General features: G+C 42.0%; 1 protein-coding gene across 1 annotated transcript in view; it reads right to left on the bottom strand.

The window, feature by feature from the left end:
- Nucleotides 1-1,128: 1,128 nt before the first annotated feature.
- Nucleotides 1,129-20,539, bottom strand: part of csmd3b (CUB and Sushi multiple domains 3b) — a 333,314-nt gene continuing 313,903 nt past the window's right edge. The window contains exons 59-72 of the mRNA XM_058618912.1: nt 18,629-18,811; nt 18,288-18,464; nt 16,078-16,257; nt 15,387-15,560; nt 15,131-15,304; nt 11,444-11,517; nt 10,902-11,013; nt 10,612-10,791; nt 9,611-9,670; nt 8,862-9,020; nt 6,677-6,813; nt 6,469-6,556; nt 5,926-6,061; nt 1,129-5,424 (exon numbers count right to left, since the gene is read on the bottom strand). Coding sequence (XP_058474895.1) covers nt 5,265-5,424; nt 5,926-6,061; nt 6,469-6,556; nt 6,677-6,813; nt 8,862-9,020; nt 9,611-9,670; nt 10,612-10,791; nt 10,902-11,013; nt 11,444-11,517; nt 15,131-15,304; nt 15,387-15,560; nt 16,078-16,257; nt 18,288-18,464; nt 18,629-18,811 — 1,994 coding nt within the window. The 3' untranslated portion in view covers nt 1,129-5,264. The remainder of the gene's footprint in view (nt 5,425-5,925; nt 6,062-6,468; nt 6,557-6,676; nt 6,814-8,861; nt 9,021-9,610; nt 9,671-10,611; nt 10,792-10,901; nt 11,014-11,443; nt 11,518-15,130; nt 15,305-15,386; nt 15,561-16,077; nt 16,258-18,287; nt 18,465-18,628; nt 18,812-20,539) is intronic.

The raw sequence follows: 20,539 nt of genomic DNA, 5'->3' as shown, positions 1-20,539 counted from the left end.
AAATATAAAATTATAATAATAAATATTAGTATTATAATAAGAAGTGTAAGTTTTGAGGAAGAAAATATATAATAAAGTCAAAATAGAAAACAAAACCTATGCAATGTAGTTCTCTTTTATTCAGATAGGAAGTTATTGATGGTCACTAAGTCAAAAATGATCCAAATGATATTTCTCGATAAAGACACCTGCTTTTGAATTTGATCATGTATCATTTTCACATTTCTTTAGTTGTATGTGATGATCTTTATATATCATATACTCATCATCACCACGTGTCTGATACTTTTCCCCGATGTAGGATCTCTCCATCCCATCATATACACATACTCTATGCAGATAATGTATTATGTGCACACTAATGAATGTGTTTCACACTGAAATCTTAAATCTTAGGGTTTTTTTAAAAAGGCTCATTAACTTAAATTAGCAGGGTGTTAATATGATATTGAAGAAACACAAAACAACCTAATTAAACAAAACAATCGCAGCCTGTTCGTTATTAGCCCTTTTCATTCTAATCATAACTTTGTTTATTGTAAAATAATAACAATGACTGACATTTGTAGAACAAAAGCTCACTGCTGCACATGTTTTTCAGCGGCTGTGCCTCTAAAGCTAAAATGACGAGTGTTTGTTGGTGACTGCAAAGGTCGACCTGCTCCACTTTATTCCCGTGATCGGTTCACTTCAGCTCACTGGTAAACTGCATTCTTTCATAAACAGGCTTGTGCACTGACAAAGTAAGATATTCCTTTCTGTGAGCTAAATAAAAACTGTTTTATTTTAAAATTTTATCTGTTTCTCTTTCTGCAGCATGTTGCGTTCCAAATGATAAGGACTTCCACTGAAAATAAATGGAAGAAATATTAAGCTCGTCTCAAGGTGAGATAACAGTATTTGTATTTTTATATATCCTGTGCCAGCAGTGTTCCCCCTGTAAGACATGCCCTTGCTTAGTTTCTAATCACATTTAAACCTGAAGCAACTAAAACATCATCTCATTATCCGGCTGCAAGACTTAATCTCACAAATCTGTATCTCTTTTGTGATAAATAACAATAATCATCAGTGCAATGAAAGACATTATAAGCAGAAACAAATGAAGACACTTTTTTTTTTTACAAAAGCAATTAGCCTTTTTTAATCTTACATTGCATCGAAAATTTACATAATAGATTCATACATTTTACAAATAATTTCATCATAAAAATATATTTCTGTACAAAACACTTTTTTATTCAATATTTCTTTTTTTTTTTTTCTTCTTCTTCTTTTTTTTTTCTCAAATGGTGAATATTTCCAATGTCCCCCAGGCAGGAACGGCTTTTAGTCTCTCGAATCACATGGGTCTTATTGCGGTCAGTCAGTAGGAAAAGCTTGTGGCAAAATAGACAGAAGCTTAGAAAAAAAGGGGACTTCTGATGAAGGGACCAGAGCAAGTACTTGTTTGTATGCATGTGAGCGCGTGTACGGGTTTGAAAGAGCGTGTGTGTGTGCGTGCGTGTGTCGATGACTGGGAGAGTTCTCATGGTTTTTGGTAGGCACTGTGTCAGATCCATACCGAGAGGAAAAAAAACCAACATTAACAACAACAACAACCACAGCAGCAGCAGTGACAATCAAGATCAACCCAAACTGGAATTAGGAACAATGTCTCAGCGTGGACAAACAAAAGAAAGCCGCAGCTACCGTTACTTTTTAAATCACTTTATGACTTTAAACAGGCTTTAACTGCCGGCTGGTTGCAGTTGCTGCCATTGGCCACAAACAGCAGGAGCTCTTAAAGGAAAGTTTTGTTTTATTTTTACTCACCCTGGAATCCAGAGCCTCCAAAAACTGTTGTCATAAATGTGTGGAACCTAAACTCACTCTCTCTATATATATATATATATATATATATGATATATCTGCTACACTTTAAACCAAACGTTTTGAAACACAAAAAAAGTATGTTTTTGAGTGGACACTCAAGTAGTGACTCAAGAGCACGTATCAGTAAACATAGGTAGAGCGTGTGGTGCATTTTCAGACCCAAAAGAAAGGAAATACAACACTGCATCATCAGTAACTCTCAACAGTGGTGCATTTATGGCACATGAAACTTTCAGAGAGGCCAAAGCATGTGCAACAGCAGCATTCAGTGGCAGAAAAACTACCGGTTCACTAATGGGTGGAACATCAGATTTTAAAAATGGCTTTCAGAATAAGGGACACGACGATGGTATTATAAGGCTACAATTCTAAAAAAACAAGTGAATTCAAGAGGAAATAAAAGATATTCTGGCCTGTGTTCGGTGCACAAATTTAACTTCGATGTCACTTTGAAATCTCAAGGTTTTGGCCAGTTCTTAAAGCTAATGTTTCTGGGGGGGAAAAAATGACACTCAAGGCCTTTTAGCGTTTTGAATACACACACACACACACACACACACATAAACACCGTGGAAAGTTCATTATAGCCAAAGATGAGGGGCTGAGCGTGTGATGTGGATTTCAGGCGAAAAGCAAGTTAGATGTTTAAAGCAAAGAACCCTGAAACAGAATCCATGTAGACCTATGATCCTCTGACACTTCAGTCCGGATTTAAGACAAAACCTCTTGAGGGAAGAATCTTGAAAGTCAAAAATGCAATAATAACTTAAAGAGTCATAATTCAAATTGCACTTTTGACTCCGACAATGGCAACACAAAACACAAGCATGAAATGGTAAGTTTCACACAATTACATTTGTCGTCATTCACAAAGTACACACTAGACAGTTTACCAACAATTACGTCCATGATTATTCTTATTCCTACTTTCATTTTACACTGGTGTCATGAGAGTCAGTGACAACTGAGCTGAGTTTGACCGTGAAGTGGTTGATTTTTCTGAATTCTATGGCCTCGTGTTTCTGTGACATCATCGCGTGTCCAGGTCGGCGAAAAAATATGCTGCTGTTATTCCAGCTGATCATTAAACACCCGCGTCACCGTGGCGACAGTTACGGATCACACTGTAGTGGCCGGCAGCTCTGAGAGGGAAAAGTGGCAGCGGCAGCACAAACTCCATCATCTGCTGCTTTAGAAATAATATGCCACCTGTGGTAAATGTGCAACGAGACATTAACTTCAAACAGCATGATTGTTGCCGGCAAATCTCACCAATGACGACAGACAACAAACGGCACTGACACTCATGATTGCCTCAGTTGGATAGACAGTGATTGTGTGAGGAATTTCACGTTACAGTGGAAATTAAAAAACAAACCAATTCCATGTTGCCAAGGAACCAAAATTACTGTTTGCAACATCTTTTTATTTAGAGAGATTTTTTTTTTGTTATCTTTTTTCTCGTAAAACTCTGCTATGATCCGTCTTTCCCCTGCAACCCCTCCCTTTGTGGTAAATATATAGCACAAAAATATAGGTGGTGAATGCTCCCGAATATATATGCAATAGATTTACAGATCAGAAGATTCTGCAGTAATAAGAAAGAGAGAAGATAAGCACTCGCAGAGTGCAGGATCACGGTGGAACGCAACGTGTCCACCATCGTAGGGCGACAACCCTGTTTGTCTATCTTTAAGCCCGTCTGTGTCTGTCCATCAGCAGGCCTGTAAATCTGTCTGTCTGTCTGTCGAGTGGAGACACTAGAGTCTGCAGTTTTAATCAAGACCCTGTTTGTCTTTGTAGAACCTGTCCACTTCCTTATCTGTCTAACTGCTGGTCGCGATACCACCTGTCTGTCTTTCCCCCGACTTTTATTAGTGTGTGTACCTGTCATCGTTTCTGTCTGTCATTCATCCTGACAGTCTCTCTCTCTCTCTCTCTCTAGCCTCGCTGTCTGTCCCTGTGTTAATCCATCTCTCAGTGGGTCGACAGGTAGTGTTTGGGTAAAATGTGCTTTAGTGCCAGAGCTTTCTCTGTTTGTCAAAGTCTTTGTCTTTGTTAGTCCATCAGAGTCCTCTGTATCCGTTCAGCATCAGAATCCATTAATATTCACAGGATCAGGAACATCTTTCCTCCAGGATGTATGATCGGATTCATTATGCCGAGGTTCAACGTTGATTTCAGGTCAGACAGGCTCTGATTGGCTGTGGTAGGACTTAAAAATCTCGTCTTTTCTCTCGGCGAGGTGTAATCTCAGCCTCCGCCTCCGCTCTTATCCGTCTGATGGCAATGAGTAGTTTATCAGTTAAACGAGACAGTCGCTTCTCATTTGCAATATTAGCACGAGTTCCCCCTGTAGACATCCTTTGAGTGTTGCTTCGCCTCTAATCCCAGTTCAGTCAGGATTACAGCTCCATCTTCAGGGCCACCTGTCTGCTAGCATTAGCCACCTTAGCTTCCACGTGAATAGAAAAGAAAAAAAAAGGACGTAGAGACTCGCAGTAGCAGCTTCTGGTTGTCCTGTCCGGCGGCTCGAGTGTCTTTTACTGTCAGTGCTCAACCCGGAACAGGAAGTAACAGTTTTCTTTGCTTCACAGTGTCTTCTGTGACATCTTCATCACCTTGAATCTTCCTTTTTGCTCATTTCAGTGAAGGATTTGTTTCAGTACCGGTGGTGGAGAGGGGTGGAAACGATGTGTTGTAAATTAAATCAACCCATTTTTTTTTGTCTAGTGCAGTATATCTCTGTGATTCATAAGCATGGTCTCTCTTTCTCCAGGCGAGTGCCTTATAGTCACAGAGCTGAGAGGGAGTCCCCCATCTCCACAGCCTGGTGTGACATACGCAATTCAGCGTGGGGCGAACAAGTCATGTTGCTTGCACTGTTAGGTCATGGCTTTGTCATTGCTACAAGTGATTGGGAGTTAAATAAGAGCTCAAAGTATAATGACTGTGTGCAGAATCAAATTATAAGCTGTTCACGACCGCCCGAGTCTCCAGACGGATTAACAGCACGTGTAGTTTTCTCCCGGGTTGCCTTCATTTCTTTCACTTCGCTGAGATTGCACTGGCTACGTGGCGTCTGTCAAAAGGTAGCAGCCATTTTGTGTTCCCCCGTTTGTTTGTTGTTGTTTTTTTTTGGAGGAAGCAAAATGCTATTAGTCGAAGGAACCAATGCTGAGTTTTGGTTTCAAGTGGACAGTTTTCCCTCTGCTGGGGGAGATAAGGTGTCTGTAATCAGGTCTTTTGTAATCAATGTACAGACCGGGGTTGCTGACGGTGCTGAGGTTGGAGTAGAAGCACAGGGGAGTTTCCCTTCCACAGCCTCATACCAATTGTGGTCCCATTAGATATCTGAGTCATTAGTTTCAAGTAAGGATGATCAATCCTCACACCATGGTGCAGACAGTGTTAAGATTTGGATCGAATCTAACAACCTTCCCCTCCACGGCCTTGGCGTTGGTGTTGTACATGGGGTTCTCGAAGGCAGCCTGGCCGTTGTTGTTTTCATGGACTGAGCAGCCCGTGTACTGTGTTTTTGGTGTCGTTCTGCGAAAGAGAAACGACAGCAATGCGAGTGTAAACACACGTTTGGAGACATGAGATTGTTTTAATTGTTCATTAATATTAACACAACTGGGCAGCGAGTCCGCAGTTAGCAGAGTAAACAAGCTTAAAGAAGGATTAAAAGGGAGTGTTGTGCTTTTTACGAAGCCCAGCGAGATTCCAAACAGCCCACACTGAACTAATTCCTTCAGTGAATGTGGCATATTAGCAGTAGAACAGATGTTATTTGCATTTGTTAACAATGTGAACACACAGTCAACTGTGCTTAAACCATATCTCTGAGAAATCCAATTTACCACCTCCTAAACAGAAGTGTTTTGCAGCACAGTTTGCAACAGACAACGAGTTAACTCTTAGCACCTCAGCAGCCAAATTAATGAGACAGCTACACTTCAGCTTTGTTCAAATGTTAAAGAGGCCCGTTTCTCTTTTTGTGTTGAAAAACAACAGTGAGTATCTAACAGCACATTTAACAGCACATACCTTTGTTTGTAGAGATAGAAGCCAAAGCCGGTGAAGATCAGAGCGAAGAAAGGCACCAGAATAGCGATGGCCACAGAACTGCTATTGGTACCGAGCTGAGGGGGAGGAGAATTCTGACTCTCCGACATATTCAGACCTGTGTCGAACAAAGAAACACGTTTATTTTGTTGCTGTATGAGCTGTACTTTATGTTTATGTGCATGATTGGATATCTACAGAAGTGATAACAGGTGAACAACTGTCAACCAGGTTCTCGTTTATTTAAATTCTGTTCGACAACGATTTGAAATTTGGATGCAGGTTGATGGAGCCATTTTAAAATGACTTTTGTTGCTGATGGAAATCCATCAATTACAAGGCTGATTGAGTGCGAACAATGAGGTCATTGTTGGCTGTAAACAGAGGCTCCCTGGTCACTTTCTTCATTGCAGTTCCCACGAGAAGTAGTTGGAAGAGTTTAGCCGACATCATACAGAATATCAATGAAAAGGAACATAATAAACGATTGGAGCTGATACTAAACCTGTTGTTAGAGACAATTACCTAGTCTTTGCAGTCCAAACTGTCCGTAGTCTTTTCCCTGAATGAAACCCTGGAACACGTAACTAGAGCCATCAGGCTCTGCTGATACCTGGAGAGGGAAAGAGGAGAAGACAATAGCAGTTGTAGTTGTTATTGGATGGACAGTTGTTTTGTCTGTTTGTCTATAGTGTTGTGACTTTAGACTGTTTTTGTGTCGATTGAAACGTACAAATCCATCCATGGTCCAGGAGTCGTCTATGATTTTGGCTGGAGAGACGGCCGCATCTTTCTGCTGGTTTCCCTGGTTGGCGTAGTGCACCTGGTACATCAGCAGTAACAGCCTGGCTTCAGACGCTTTATACACTCCTGTGAAAGAGGAGAACATGCGGTTTGTTATATTCAGATGGAAATTACAGAAAGAGAAGGAAAACTGGAGTAAACTTTAGTACTGCAACATTTTGAACACTCCCTCTGACTTTCAAACAGACGTGAGTGGTAAGTTGATGAAATATAACATTTCTGCACATTTTGTATGATTTGTAACGATGAAGAGAAGCGATAAACTCTTTTCTGGGGGTCTCAACTTTCCCTTCTGTAAGTCACGGCAATGAATAATGGCCAGAAAAGTGTTTTTTGCGGAACACTTTGGTGTCACAGTGTTAAATACAGTACATGAATTCTTGAGCTATGGCCAAAACTGTGTTTTGCGAGGTCGAATTGACCTCAATCAGTTCATCTTTGAGTCACATTTTCTCCAGCCAGAACAACGGTGGTGTGACAGTGACCTCGACCTTTGACCAACAAGATCTTATCAGTTTGCTTCAACTTTATTGACAGGCCCCTGTGCCTTCACAATATGCGAAACACCTGGTAAAAACAGTTCTCCTCTCACTCGTTGGGACGTTATTGTCAGAGAGACACAGACCTGTCTTCCCTTGTGAGAGACGATCGTCTCACATTTCGAGATCTGATCCTCCTTATTTGTTCCAGCCCTGACTTTGCACAGTCAGACCTGGGCAGGGTCCGATGTCCTCATTATCCTGAAAGTGGATGAATCTTGAGAGGCATTTAAACCGCGTTTATAACGCCAACGTAATGGCTATTCCCGGATAATGTGTCTTCCGTCAAATAATCATTCACGACTGAAAAGTCCACCGCGCCCTCGTGATTCGCTTAATACCAACAAATGATTTGAGTTCATCCGCAGTGGTTTTAATGCCGGTTCCAATTAGTTGACATCTTTCAGAGATTTGTGTGTTCAGTAATAAACTGGAAAAACGGCCGTACAATAAAAATCAGACAACACAGCCACTGCAAGCTGTCCACTCTTCTTCTATTAGCTATAAAAACACAGGATTTTTAGGTTTAGTGTACGCAAAAAAAAAGCATGAGTCAGCAGTAATCCAGATACTAACTACTGTTGACCTTCAATCATGTGACTGACCTTATAGTTGCAATATATAACGTGTGCAGTACAAAACTGTGCTTTGAGGTAGAATAAGATTAGCAGCATATCATTTTCATATTTTCAACCTCTGATGGCTATGATAAAAACATTACATCTGAAAATGATAAGTCATGTGACATGCATACTTCAACCAGATAAAATTTTTAGGCAATAACAACTCGACCTTCATCACCTTTCATCAGCATGATGCTAAATAAGGGGTTGCATCTCCTGGTAGGCCATGCGGGGAATAAACTCCAGCTTGAAAACATGTGCACTTACCGAGGCTCATCTTCACATTTTACTGTCTGAAAGAATGCGAGGATGTGTGTGTGTGTGTGTGTGTGTGTGCCCACCAAAATATTTACTAACTCACGTTAAGTGCAGTGCTGAGGGGAGAAAAACATGCAGCTTTTATTCCACTGGGCAACTGGCCTTTTGGTCCCCACATGAGCACAGCTTTGGATGTTATTGATCTGAAGTTGCTCCTGTAAGCCTGCAGATGAATGTTAGAAGCCTAATAGCTGCGTGGTTATGTGATATAGTGCTTGTTTTCTCTGCTAACCCAGAAAGCAATTCTGGCTTCAAAAAGAATTTGTTTTTTAACAGGGTCTTAACCCGCTGCTGACACACTTATAAGACCCTGGGAGGTTTGTATGACAATAAGTCCATGTGTATACTTGAGTTTAGGGTGGAAACACAGTAAAAGAAGCTGGCGAGAAAAAGAGAAAAGCTCATGTAGATAATCAATAATTAGAACGCAGCAGAAAAGACTGGGTAAATGTGCCGGAAGCTCCGTATTACACCTAATGTTTCAGTGTTTGTTTACTGTGTTCGTAATGGGTCAATGCAGCATTGTGTGGAACTGAGGCCCAGCCATGTGCTGTCATGCCATGTCACACTGTATATAGTATACTGAATATGAAGCACAGCATGTGGGGGTATAATTAGCAATAATGTGTCATGCCTGATAGGAGCAATTCCATGTTTCCGTTGCTAAGGGTAACGTTGACTCTCCCCGTGGTGGAGTTGAAGCTGGTGATGCTCAGTGTCATCGGCTGCTTCCTCCCCCGGTAATTATAGGAGCCTTTCCATATGTAGTTAGGAGCAAAGACGTTGTCTGGAACTGCGGAAACAGACGAGGACACACATCAGTGCATGGAAAACAGAAATAGAACGGGATGGAATGGATGCGAAATCAGTCTGTTTTTCAAAGGTCTGCAACAGTATCACAAATCAACATTACTTTCATGTACTATCACCACCTTGTTTTGTTATCTGCTTTTCTACTAAAGGCATTGTCCATAAGATTTTGGCTATTATGTCATAGAGAAATGGATAATCAAATAATGCAATCAAGTAAACACATAGTTTTTTATAATCTGCCTAAATTGAAGTAGACTAAGTATAAAAATATACTGTACATTAGTAGTAAGACACTTGATTTAACGTGTGGCTTTAGGGAGAACATGTCAGGGGATTACAGGGAACTCCTCATACTTTAGTTTATTGTGTAATAAGAGGCAAAGAGTAATTGAACAATAAGACCAAGAAAAAGGCAAATCACAACAGAACTTGGCTGAAAATCAAGGAATTAACAAAAAAAAAGGGGGGGGGGGTGCAGAGAAGCAGAATATCAGTGGTTAATCTACCAATCTGTAGTGAGGAAAAAATCCAAGATTTTCAACTGAGATGCAAGTCTGCACCAGGACTGACCGTTAAGCTTCGGGCTCGGCGTTCCTGTTGCTGGTTTCACAGGTTTCTTCTTTTCTCCAGCTACACACACACACACACACACACACAGAAAGATAGATGGTGTCCAATTAACACGCGAGCAGAGGGACACCGTATTAAACATTGTAAAATATTATTCATTTACCCTTTTCTTAAACTAACAGGCTCAGTAGCTAATGCCTTCAGGATGCAGCGTTAATTTTAAGTGCTCTTTTATGTAAGTAAATCTCAAATTACAATGCAGAGCTGATTACTGATGTCACAGGTATTCACTTCCACTGAATAAGATGTGCTTTGCACCCCAGGACACGATAAACCTATTTCTTTGCTTATTCAGAGCCAGAGCAATGCATACTGAATTCACATTTTAGGTCTGGCCATAAAAAACAAAACAAAAAACACCTCCTATCACTTCAAAATGCAGCCATTGTTCCCAACAAGTACAGGCAAGCCAGGGAGAGGCATTTGTCCTAGAATTTCCAATTGGATCGGAGTGATCCAATTTTGAAGGCTACTTCAAGGTAACAGGGTGGCAGCCTGGTAAAAATGCTTTCAAGATTGAAGCTTGCAGGGTTTTTTTTGCACAAAAAAATTCATAACTTCACCTGGTAACATTTCAAGATGAACAACATGAACATACATATAAACGTACACTCTCTGGGACACAATCAAAGACGTTTCAAGGTCAGGAGTGTCATCTCAAGGACAGATGGTTGAGGACTCAATAGAAATGTGGTCAATTCACAAACTGTATGGCCCTGGCTGACTAATCCAGCACAGGGACACAACACCACAGGTGTCCGCGCGGTTTGACCAAACCCCCAGAAACTACCACCCTACTCCAGATGGCAAGACTGTCCCAGTGTGTCCTTGAGCTTAACTCGCGCTCAACACTTGTACCTGTTCGCTCAAGCTTAATTGCTCCTGATAAAACCATTAATCAAACGCAGTCAGCGCAGATGCACCAATAAGAAATCGTATACCTCGACATATAGGCATCTTTCCCGTCCAAGTGCCGTCACTCTTGCAGACTCTGTGCTCAGAACCCCCTGCCAGGAAGTAGCCATGTTGACAGCTGTACACCAAGGTGTAGCCAAAACCCGGCAGATCCATTCCCACCACGTCCACATGGAGCGGGCTCTCCGGCTGCTTACAGGCATGGGCTGGAGGGGCGGAGAAGGAGGGGAGGGGGGTGGGATTTATGCACTCGAGTTTGAGTGTGACAGATAGACAGACGGACGATAAGTAAACAAGTTGACAGCATGTTTCTTACGTATGCACTCGGGTTGTGTTCCACTCCATGTCAGATCAGGCTGGCAGGTCCTGGAGGAGGAGCCCTGAATCAAATGACCAGGCTGGCACTGAAATGACACCACACTCCCAACCTGTACACAGAGACAGGGAGACAGGAGTTCGAATACGCTCAGAGGACACAGTGCTTGAACATGTGGCATTTATTTAGTTAATATTTGGGCCGCTATGGTAATAAAACAATTTGTCTATGCAAATGCGAAACCAAAAAACATCAGTCATGCTTGTTCTTTCCTAATGGCAAGACCATTCATCATAACTTCCCCCACTTCCTCATAATCAATTCATCTGACAATAAACTCCCTCTTACAGTGATTATTCTAATGAATTATACAACATCTAACAATAGCGGAAAATCCCAAATTTCCTGCAGACACATTTAAATGTCACGTCTGCTCTGGCTTTATCCTCCTCCTGTGTCGCTCTGTGCGATTAGAACTTAACACTGTAGGTCCTGTCAGAGGGACAACAACAATCACATACACATCAGCCCACATGAGTTACCTTGAAACCATAGGTGCGATTTAAGGAGCCGTAGCGTGGAGTTCCTGGGTTATCGCAGCTGGTTTTGGTCGGTTCTGGAGAGAGCAGAGAGTAGAGAGTGAGTGGAGTGTTGGTAATTACACACACACACACACACACACACACGGGCACACAATCTAAATGAAAGATAAATTAGCAGAAGTGTTATAACTCTTCAGTTTGCTCTCCTCTCCTCTCCTCTGTTGTCATGGTAACAGTGGGTCATGCCGCAGTAGGACAGCAGGTGGCAGTGATGCTTCACAGGAAAACGTAGCCGGGCCAGCCTGAGAGTCTCTGAGTGTGTGTGTGTGTGTGTGTGTGTGAGTGTGACGAGGTCATCAGCATGTAGAGCACATCCTGACGCAGAGCTCGATTCAATACAGCTTCCGAAATGACACATTCACCCCCACACCCCCCCACCACACACACACACACACACACACTCACACTCACTCACACACACACGCACACACAGACCCAAACTATCCTTCTCTCCTCTTGTGCCTCTCTAACTGCCCTCCTCTCTTTCCCCTGCCTTTTCTTTTGCCTCTTTCTCTAACTCCTCTCCCCTCTTCTGCTCTCCCTCCATGTTCCCGTGTCATGGTATCCATCTCCACCGCCCTCCTCCATCTGGCCCGTCTTATTTTAAAGAGGTTGAGGCTGCTTCACCTCAAAAACTCATTCTGTTTGGGTCACACAGTAATACACATCACACGCTAACATACGGCGGCAATCACGCATTAATAAATCACCCGAAATCCCCCATACATTTACAAACTCAGAGCCCAAAACCTTTCCCCCTTGTCTTACGTTTAAAAAACAATCACAGCACCGAGCTGAAAAATGTTCCCTTGCTTGAATTTCACGACTCCTTTCTCAGTAGTTTGAGATTTGGTCTTTATATCAAAGCGGCAGCACTTCAGAGGGTTCCTTGTGTTTAGATCATCCATTTCCCAAGAAAGATTTGCCTTGATGACAGGTGTAAAAGTATGCTTATGTGGTGTTATGTCAAGTGTCTGTTCACATTACAAAAAGTCTGATTTATTATGATTCATCAGCATTCTGGGCGTTGAAGCACCTGCTCTGAATCAGACAAGTGGAGCGGTGCTACAAAACATCCCATGTTGCCGTGAATTGACCCAGTGGGACCATTTGTAGAGTGTGCTGAATATCCCATCTTGTTTTCTTCTTCATCCCCAGATAGCAGCGGCTTGTTTAAAGTTTGATGTAGAGTACTGTTCCGAGCAGCATTTCACTAAATACTCGAGCACACTTCTAAAAAGGGCGTCCTGTTACCTGTTACCACTTTTCCGTTTTCATGCAAATAGTTTTAAAACTATTGGCTGAACGTGTCACAGGTTTAATACTTTAACCAGTGGTAAATAATATAGGACGTATGTTTCATACATGGTACTTGGGCTGCCACGACTAATCAAAGTGATAATTAAAGTAATATTTTGATCATCAGTTTAATTAAAACAATGTTTTGGCTTCTTAAATGTGAGTGTTTTCTGGTTTCTTGGCTCCGTTTAACAAATAAACTACTTAAATGGAACATTTTTGGTTTGTGGAAAACCAAAAAAGATACAAAAAGATACATTTTTCAAGGTTTGGGAAACACCAATCAAACATTATATAGACCAAACAACTAATCACTAAACCAAAAAACAATAATCTGCTTCACGCAGTCGACCAACCCTGCAACTCTAGGTCATGAGCTTCAGTTAACGTTCCCATGAATCATCAGAATGGTGGCTTTGATAGTGGCAGGACAGCTGGCGCCACATGGGATTGTATGAGTTCCAAAATCTCCTGGGATTTTCACCCCCACAGCCTCTCGAGTTTCCCACTTACAGAAGGGTTGAAGAAACAAGACACAGCCCACTAAGCAGAAGTTCTTCAAACCAAAACACCAGGAACAGGTCAGGAGAGGACGACCAGACTGGCTGGAGCTGACAAGAACAGCCACGGTAACTCAGAAAACCGGGCTTTACAACTGTTGTGAGCAAAGAAACATCTCAGAATGCACAACAGCAGCAAACCATGTGGGGGTTCTACTTCTGTCAGCAAAGAACAGACATCTGAGCCTCCAGTGTGCACAGGCACACCAGACAGATGAAGAAAAACCTGGTGTGATGGGTCTTGATTTGTGCTGAGGTCCACAGATGGTAGGGTCAAAACTTGGCATCGACATCAAGAATCTATGAACCCAACCTGCCTCATGTCAACAGTCTAGGCTGGAGGTAGCAGTGAAAAGGCGGGTGGGACGTTTTCTTGGAACGTGCAGGGTCCCTTAACGCCGATCAATCATTGTTGGAATCCCACAGCCTATCTGAGTGTTGCTGCTGACCACGTGCAATTTATCTCACACTAATGGCAACAAGTCTTCTTACGCTGCCTGCATTTAAGTGTGAAAATTATCCTAACGCTCTTCTGTGACCTCCTCAGACAAGACATCTGAACTAAGCGACGTACGTTTGTGACGTGGTGGAATGGGACATTAGTAAATCCAATCAGCAGCAGGTGGAGCTGCAGAAATGATGTGATGCAATAATGTGCACCTGAATCTCATCTTGTGGAAACCAAACCAGGGAGAGCAAACAAAGTAAAGTAAGGTACGTTCCTCCTTGTTTTTTTCCACGATTCCCTTTTCAAAATACAATGCTTTCACCAATGAACCCTGAGGGGCTGATTTCAGCGGCCACTGCACATGGAGAAGAGCACCCGGGGAAACGACACAACCAGCTTTACACTCACGACTCCACAGTTCATTACCTGAAACTATTTGAAGCTAAAACTAAGGACACACAAGGGTGTAACCTCATTCACATTTCAAGTTAATAATAATAATTAGGTGAGATAAAGATATTTTATTTCCACAAGAAGAGTTGCTAATGTGGAAATGATATGGAGGGATAATTTAGGGTTTGTCTAATGTGATCCTCTAGTCACGATTATCATATAAATATACATATATATATATATATATATATATACATATTTATATATTCATGGGGCTCTAATGGACCAATCAGCACTCTCCATTTTTAACCCACACTTTAAAGTAGGCAAAACACCACTGCCTGGGGAGGCCAGGCATTTTTTCCAGGTCATGTGGGGGATGAATGATTGATGATGGTGTCAGAAACTATTAGAAATAAGCAGTAACATCTTGAATCAAATTTTGGTGGACTTTCCAACCTTGGAATTGTGTTCACAAGTTGGAGAGTTTGCTAAACTGCGTTATACTGGGGGGGGGCTTTGGATGAATTTATTCAGAAAAACAATGACATGGTTTTAACTTGTACATTTTTAAGTAGCTTGGCTCAGAAACTGTGGGACGGGGAATTGAATCCTAATACTTTTAGTACTGACCAAAATGTATCTGTTGCCCCTGAAAGTAGTGAAAAAAAAAACATCAAAAGCTGACATTTAGAAGGTCCGGCCAGAATCCTGATCCTGTCTACTTCTTTTCTCGTCAAATCCATAAAGAATATAAGATGTAATAAGTTTGGAAAGATTGTTTATAGATTTTTATCAAAGATGTTCCTATAAAACCTAACTCTACTGAGATCAAAGGTCGTTTTCCCATCAGTCAAGTCAAAGAAAAAAATATACCCAGAGAAATGGTGTCAAATTTGTAAAATGGCCTCCCTGGAACAAACTTACCGATGCAGCGTGGCTGCGTTCCACTCCAGGTGCCGTCACTTTCGCAAAGTCTGGTCGTTGTGCCAACCAGAATGAGAGGCGGAGCGCAGCTGAAGGACACTTCTGATTGGTAGATGAAACTCCGTCCCTCTCTGAAACCACCGACTGCAGTCCCTGGGTCACCACAGAACTTGGCTGCACACACACATAAATTCGGATTGATGTGAGTATAATAACACAACGTCGTGTGTGGATGTGTGTGTGTGTGAGTACGTACGTAAACACTGTGGCAGCATGCCACTCCAGGTGCCATTGGACACACAGGTGAGGACAGCTGGGAACGAGAGCTCGTATCCAGGGGAGCAAGTGTAACTCACGCTGCTGCCCCATTCAAAGTCACTGCCCTGCAGTACCCCATTACTGATGGCAGGGGGAGCTGGGCAGGTCACGGCTGTGATGAAGAGAAAGAGGTGTTAAAAAAGAAAAAAAACTCATGTGTCTTCAAGTAGCTGCTCCTCCACTTAACATGGGTACTGACTGAGAACTTCAGCGAGAGGAAGACCAATTTTATTTGACTAATTATAAAATAATTCAAGGATTTTCAGGTCAGTAACACTTGCGAGGATAAGTAGTGATGAGATACTTCTGTCCCGCAAGACTTTCAGTCGAGTGCTTCACTAGACAAAGTTTAAAATGATTCCAGAAATGATTACAAGCTCTTACGTGTGACTCTTTAAGTGTTTTCAGAGCGCACCGTCAGTTAAGACTGCATGCAGTTACAAAGATGGTAGTTGTCATGCATGGGAATGCGTCTCCAATGTACAATTATGATATTATATAAATATAAAAATATAAAAATATCGAAATATCTACCTCTGCCTGCATGTTTGGCCTCTAGGGAAACAACAAAAACACAAGTGTTGTTTGGAGATTAACCGGATTTGGGTGGATTGATAGTTGATTCCTACCTGTACATATTGGCATATTCCCACTCCACGTCCCGTTCTGAGTGCACGTCCTCACAGCCGATCCATCCTCTTCCATTCTATATCCCGGTTGGCACTGGAAGGAAATGTTCTGCGCAATTGTGAAGTCTTCTCCATAGCGGAGGCCGTTAGCTGGCACACCTGCATCCCCGCAGTTTATCACTGAGGAGAAACGGTGGATTGGATTGGAGTGGAAGCAATTACAGCGCTGATCTTAATCTTAATTTATGTAATACATGCATACGCAGTGGGGCTTCACGTAGGAAACTCTAACGATAAGGACAAACGGGACAGGCAGAGAGGTCGGGACAGACTGTACTTTTGCTTAAATGAAGCACTAAGTGGTAAATAGACATCACAAAGGCAGAGTTCAGGATATAGTCTGACGTCTGTGTACTCTCAGTGATCAAAAGATGGTAAATGGTCTGCATTTAAATACTTTAATGCTTTTCTAGTCTTGATGGCCTCTCAAAGATGCTTTACACTGCAGTTCACCCTCTCACTCACAGATTCACGAAGCTTAGTTTCTTGCTCAGAGACACATCGGCATCACACCCACAACCTTCCACAGTTGAGAGACAAACTTCGAGCTTTGTCACCGACTGTTGAGAAACTTCCTATCTTTGCAGCATCGACTACCTGACTTTATATTACGTAAGTTTCATTTGTGGAGTGGCGGTGATTGAATCTCGGGTCGATCTCTTTACATTTCTTTATGGTCCAAATGAAACTTGCGTTGGCATGAATGAAGCGGCGGTGATATTAAAACGGCTGACGTCGTCCTGGAGTCTTTGAAGGTGCATTAGGATTCCCTCGACTCCACTTATGAAGCGCTGTCCTTCACAGTCTAATAGGCAGTTTAAATGCTTTTAAAGCTACCCCAGATACTGTCATGCCTGTTAATAGATGTACTGTAATCTACTGTAAAGGCCATTTCCTTTAAGTCGGGGATTCTTCTAAACTTTCTTTCTTTCCAGGAAACTATATTTAAAAATTCTGGCTTCTCAGCGTTTCTGTCTAGTCCAGTACTGCTGCTTATTTTAAAGCTTCTCTCACCCCATAATGCATTGAAATCAGAGATTAAAACATTAAAAATACGATTAGGACCTTCTTCATATGGGGTCCCAGGACAAGTGAGGGTCATCCCGGGTCACAAAGTTAAAAGGGGACTTTGTTATGAGAACATGCAAATAGTTACAGTATAATTATTCCACTGGTAGCTGCTGTGTTTTTGTAAACAGAAATGCAAACAAGCAGACTGTTTTTGTCTGTGTTACATGAAGCAATGACAAATACTTGTTCCAACCACAGCTCTGGCTTTGGAACACAGCGAATATTTTATGGTTACTTGCTCTTGGGAATTTTGCTGCACATTTCAGAGAGCAAATGAACTAAAGTCAACACCGATGGCGCAAGATTTGAGGCCGGTGTCATTACTCAGACCCTTTACTGTCGCAGAGTGAATTAAAAACCCGTGGGCACAGAGTCAGGAGAGGAAACCTCACGGTCACGTTTACTGACGTCACTGCAAAGGAAGAATTGAATACACTGATGAAGTCAGTGTTTCCCATTGCTACTCACTGTCCTGCATGTTTTAGATGCTGCCCTGCTACAACACACCTGATTCAAATGAATCAGGCTCGTCATCAGGCTTCTACGTGATATATATACATATATCACGTTAGATATATATGTATATACATGTATATATACATATATATATACATACATATATATATACATATATATATACATATATATATATACATATATATATATATATATAAGGCTGAGAGTCAAGTTCACACTCAAAAATAGCGCTAACAAATGTATTGAAGACAACTGTTTTTGCGTATGGATCATCAAATATTGTTAAATTAGTATCATAGACTGCATGTAGTCATCCACTTTCCTTGGTGAAGTCAATCAGGAAGTAAGAGTTCACTGAATAGCCACCAGGGGGCGACTATGTGTGCCGTCTCGGGTCTTCTTCAATAGACCATGAGGTCTGTAAATGATGTTCCCATTTTGAAGACAATAGACGATACAGTACAGAACACAAGTGGACACCAATGTGATTGACAGCTGGTATCGTCCAATAGGAGCCAGCATGGCACCAACCGAACTGTAGTTTTGGAGGATTCAAAAGAGAGTTCAGATTCTTATGGGCGAGTATACAGCCGGTGACTTACTGGTACAGTTGGGTTGTACTGCAGACCATGTCCCGTTGGCCTGACACTGTCTCGTGGTGGCGCCGGTGAGCAGGTATCCATCCATGCAGGAGTAGATGACAGAGTGAGAAAACGTCGTCCCATCCAAACGAAACACTCTACCATTACTGGGAGTACCAGGGTTACCACACTGGACAGCTGGGAGGGAGAGGAGAGAATGAGAGACAGAAAGCCTGACGCATCTCAATGACTTTCAGCTCCACTTGTTTTAGTGTGCCAGTGTGCAGTGCATGGGCTGATCTATAATTGGGTCAATGTCAAGTGCTGGGTTTGAATAGGTCTAACTTGAAGTATTGTCCTACGTTTGCAGAAGGGCTGTGTGCCAGACCAGGTCCCATTAGGGAAGCACATCCTCTCTGAAGAACCAATTAGATCGTAGCCTTCGGAGCAGCCGAAGTAAACCTTGGAACGGATCTTGAAGTCTGTTTGTTCTCTCGAACCGTGGGAGGGAATACCAGGATCGCCACAGGAACCAGCTGTGTCTCCTACAAAGAGAGAAACAAGGAGAAAGCGTGAGGTCAACCACCTCACAACAACAACCATCACATGCCAGGTGTGCCTGCTACAAAGACGGATTGTAATCTCACATCAGTCATGCAGCTGGCCTTCATTAGGCGCTGATATTTGGTTAAAAGTAGGTCGTCAAGAGACCGAAATATGAATGCAAATGTCAAAATGAAACAGGAATACTAATGACACCTCATGTTGATATTTTGCTGGCTGTTTAATTATCCAAAAATCCATTATCTCAAGGTTTGGGTTGGATATTTAAAGTTTTGGGCCTCATTTGGAAGGATTCCTTCAAGATGTTCTTGCAATATATTCTGTTTATGAAAATGGAGAACCAGGTAACAGATTCCAGTGCGAAAGCCGTACTCTATTTTGAGACACGCTATGACATTTATAAAACCTTTAGTCTAAGTTAGGCGCGCGACCGTTGTGAGTTAATTTTCCGCCTTAACTGCCGACCGTGAAGCTGTAAATCTGGAACCTGTAAAACTTCAGCGTTGTTACAAACTCGAAACGCTAATGAACTTAAATATCTTGTTCATTTTCGATGTGTGAGTGTTCTCTGGAGTAGAATGAGGGAAATGTTTATTAGAAAGTTGAAGGTCAGCTCTGGCTGTTTCTATGCTCAGGCAGAGCACCAGGGGGGAGAGGAAGGGTCAGACGTATTCAGTCTGTCAGGTTCTCTGTTATATTGCTCAAGCTCAGTGGAGCTAAAGTGGACAGGGTAACTCTTAAAGCTTGGAACCGGTACTGGTACTGGTTCTGGTTTTTTGAGCAAACCGAGTCATGTGACGTCTAAAATCTGCACTGACCCTAATTAATTATTTTTGAATAAGGAGCAGAATATTTTAGCAATTTCTACTGTACATTTTAATTCATATTGACACTGATTACTGACTGTTAACATGATCTTTAACATGACTGGGACATATGATGTATTTTTTTAAATAATTTTAAATTTTTGCATTGTACAGCAAATATCTCGAGGCGTGTTACTAAACCGAGCTTCCACACACACACACACACACACACACACACACACACACCTGCAGACACGACGCGTAATGACATAACATCTTTTGTAATTCCTTGAGGATTTGAGACGGCGCTTTTCTCGGATGTAAATAAATAAGGCTTTAGCGCATTGTTGTTTTGTTGTCTTCAAACGCTTAGGCGTGTGACGAGACGATCAAAGGTGAGATTCATTATTTTCACAGAGAACAGACGCGAAACATGTCATCCCAAATACCACTATGTACATAGAGGACACAAATGTATATACACTGTATATGTGTGTGTATACACACATGGTATGGAGTAGCCTCAGGGATATCAGGTCTACAAAGGGTACACAACCAATCTACCGTATGTATTTGGTGCAGGCCTGTGTGTGTGTGTGTGTGTGTGTGTGTGCGTGCTTCTCAGTGTTGTGAAAACTAATCTTTGTCGTTTCCCTCAGGTGACTTTGGAACAACCACTAATCGGTTTTACACACGCACACACGCACACACACGCACACACATGCACGCATACACCTGTACTATAGAAAGATTTGGCTGTAGTCTGAGGCTTAGTTGCCCAGGCTGCAGAAATCCTCATAATGCAGGACAAGAAAAATGGCTTCATCACTCTCACCCATCTGATCCGGCGATTTATTTTTGGAGGAAGTCTAGTCAGGAGGAATGGGGGGGGGACTAAATAAA

This window comes from Solea solea, chromosome 20 (assembly GCF_958295425.1).
Source record: "Solea solea chromosome 20, fSolSol10.1, whole genome shotgun sequence".
NCBI classification, from domain to species: Eukaryota; Metazoa; Chordata; class Actinopteri; order Pleuronectiformes; family Soleidae; genus Solea; species Solea solea.
The sequence above is the reverse complement of the archived record's forward strand: the minus strand, read 5'-3'. Positions and strand labels throughout refer to the sequence as shown.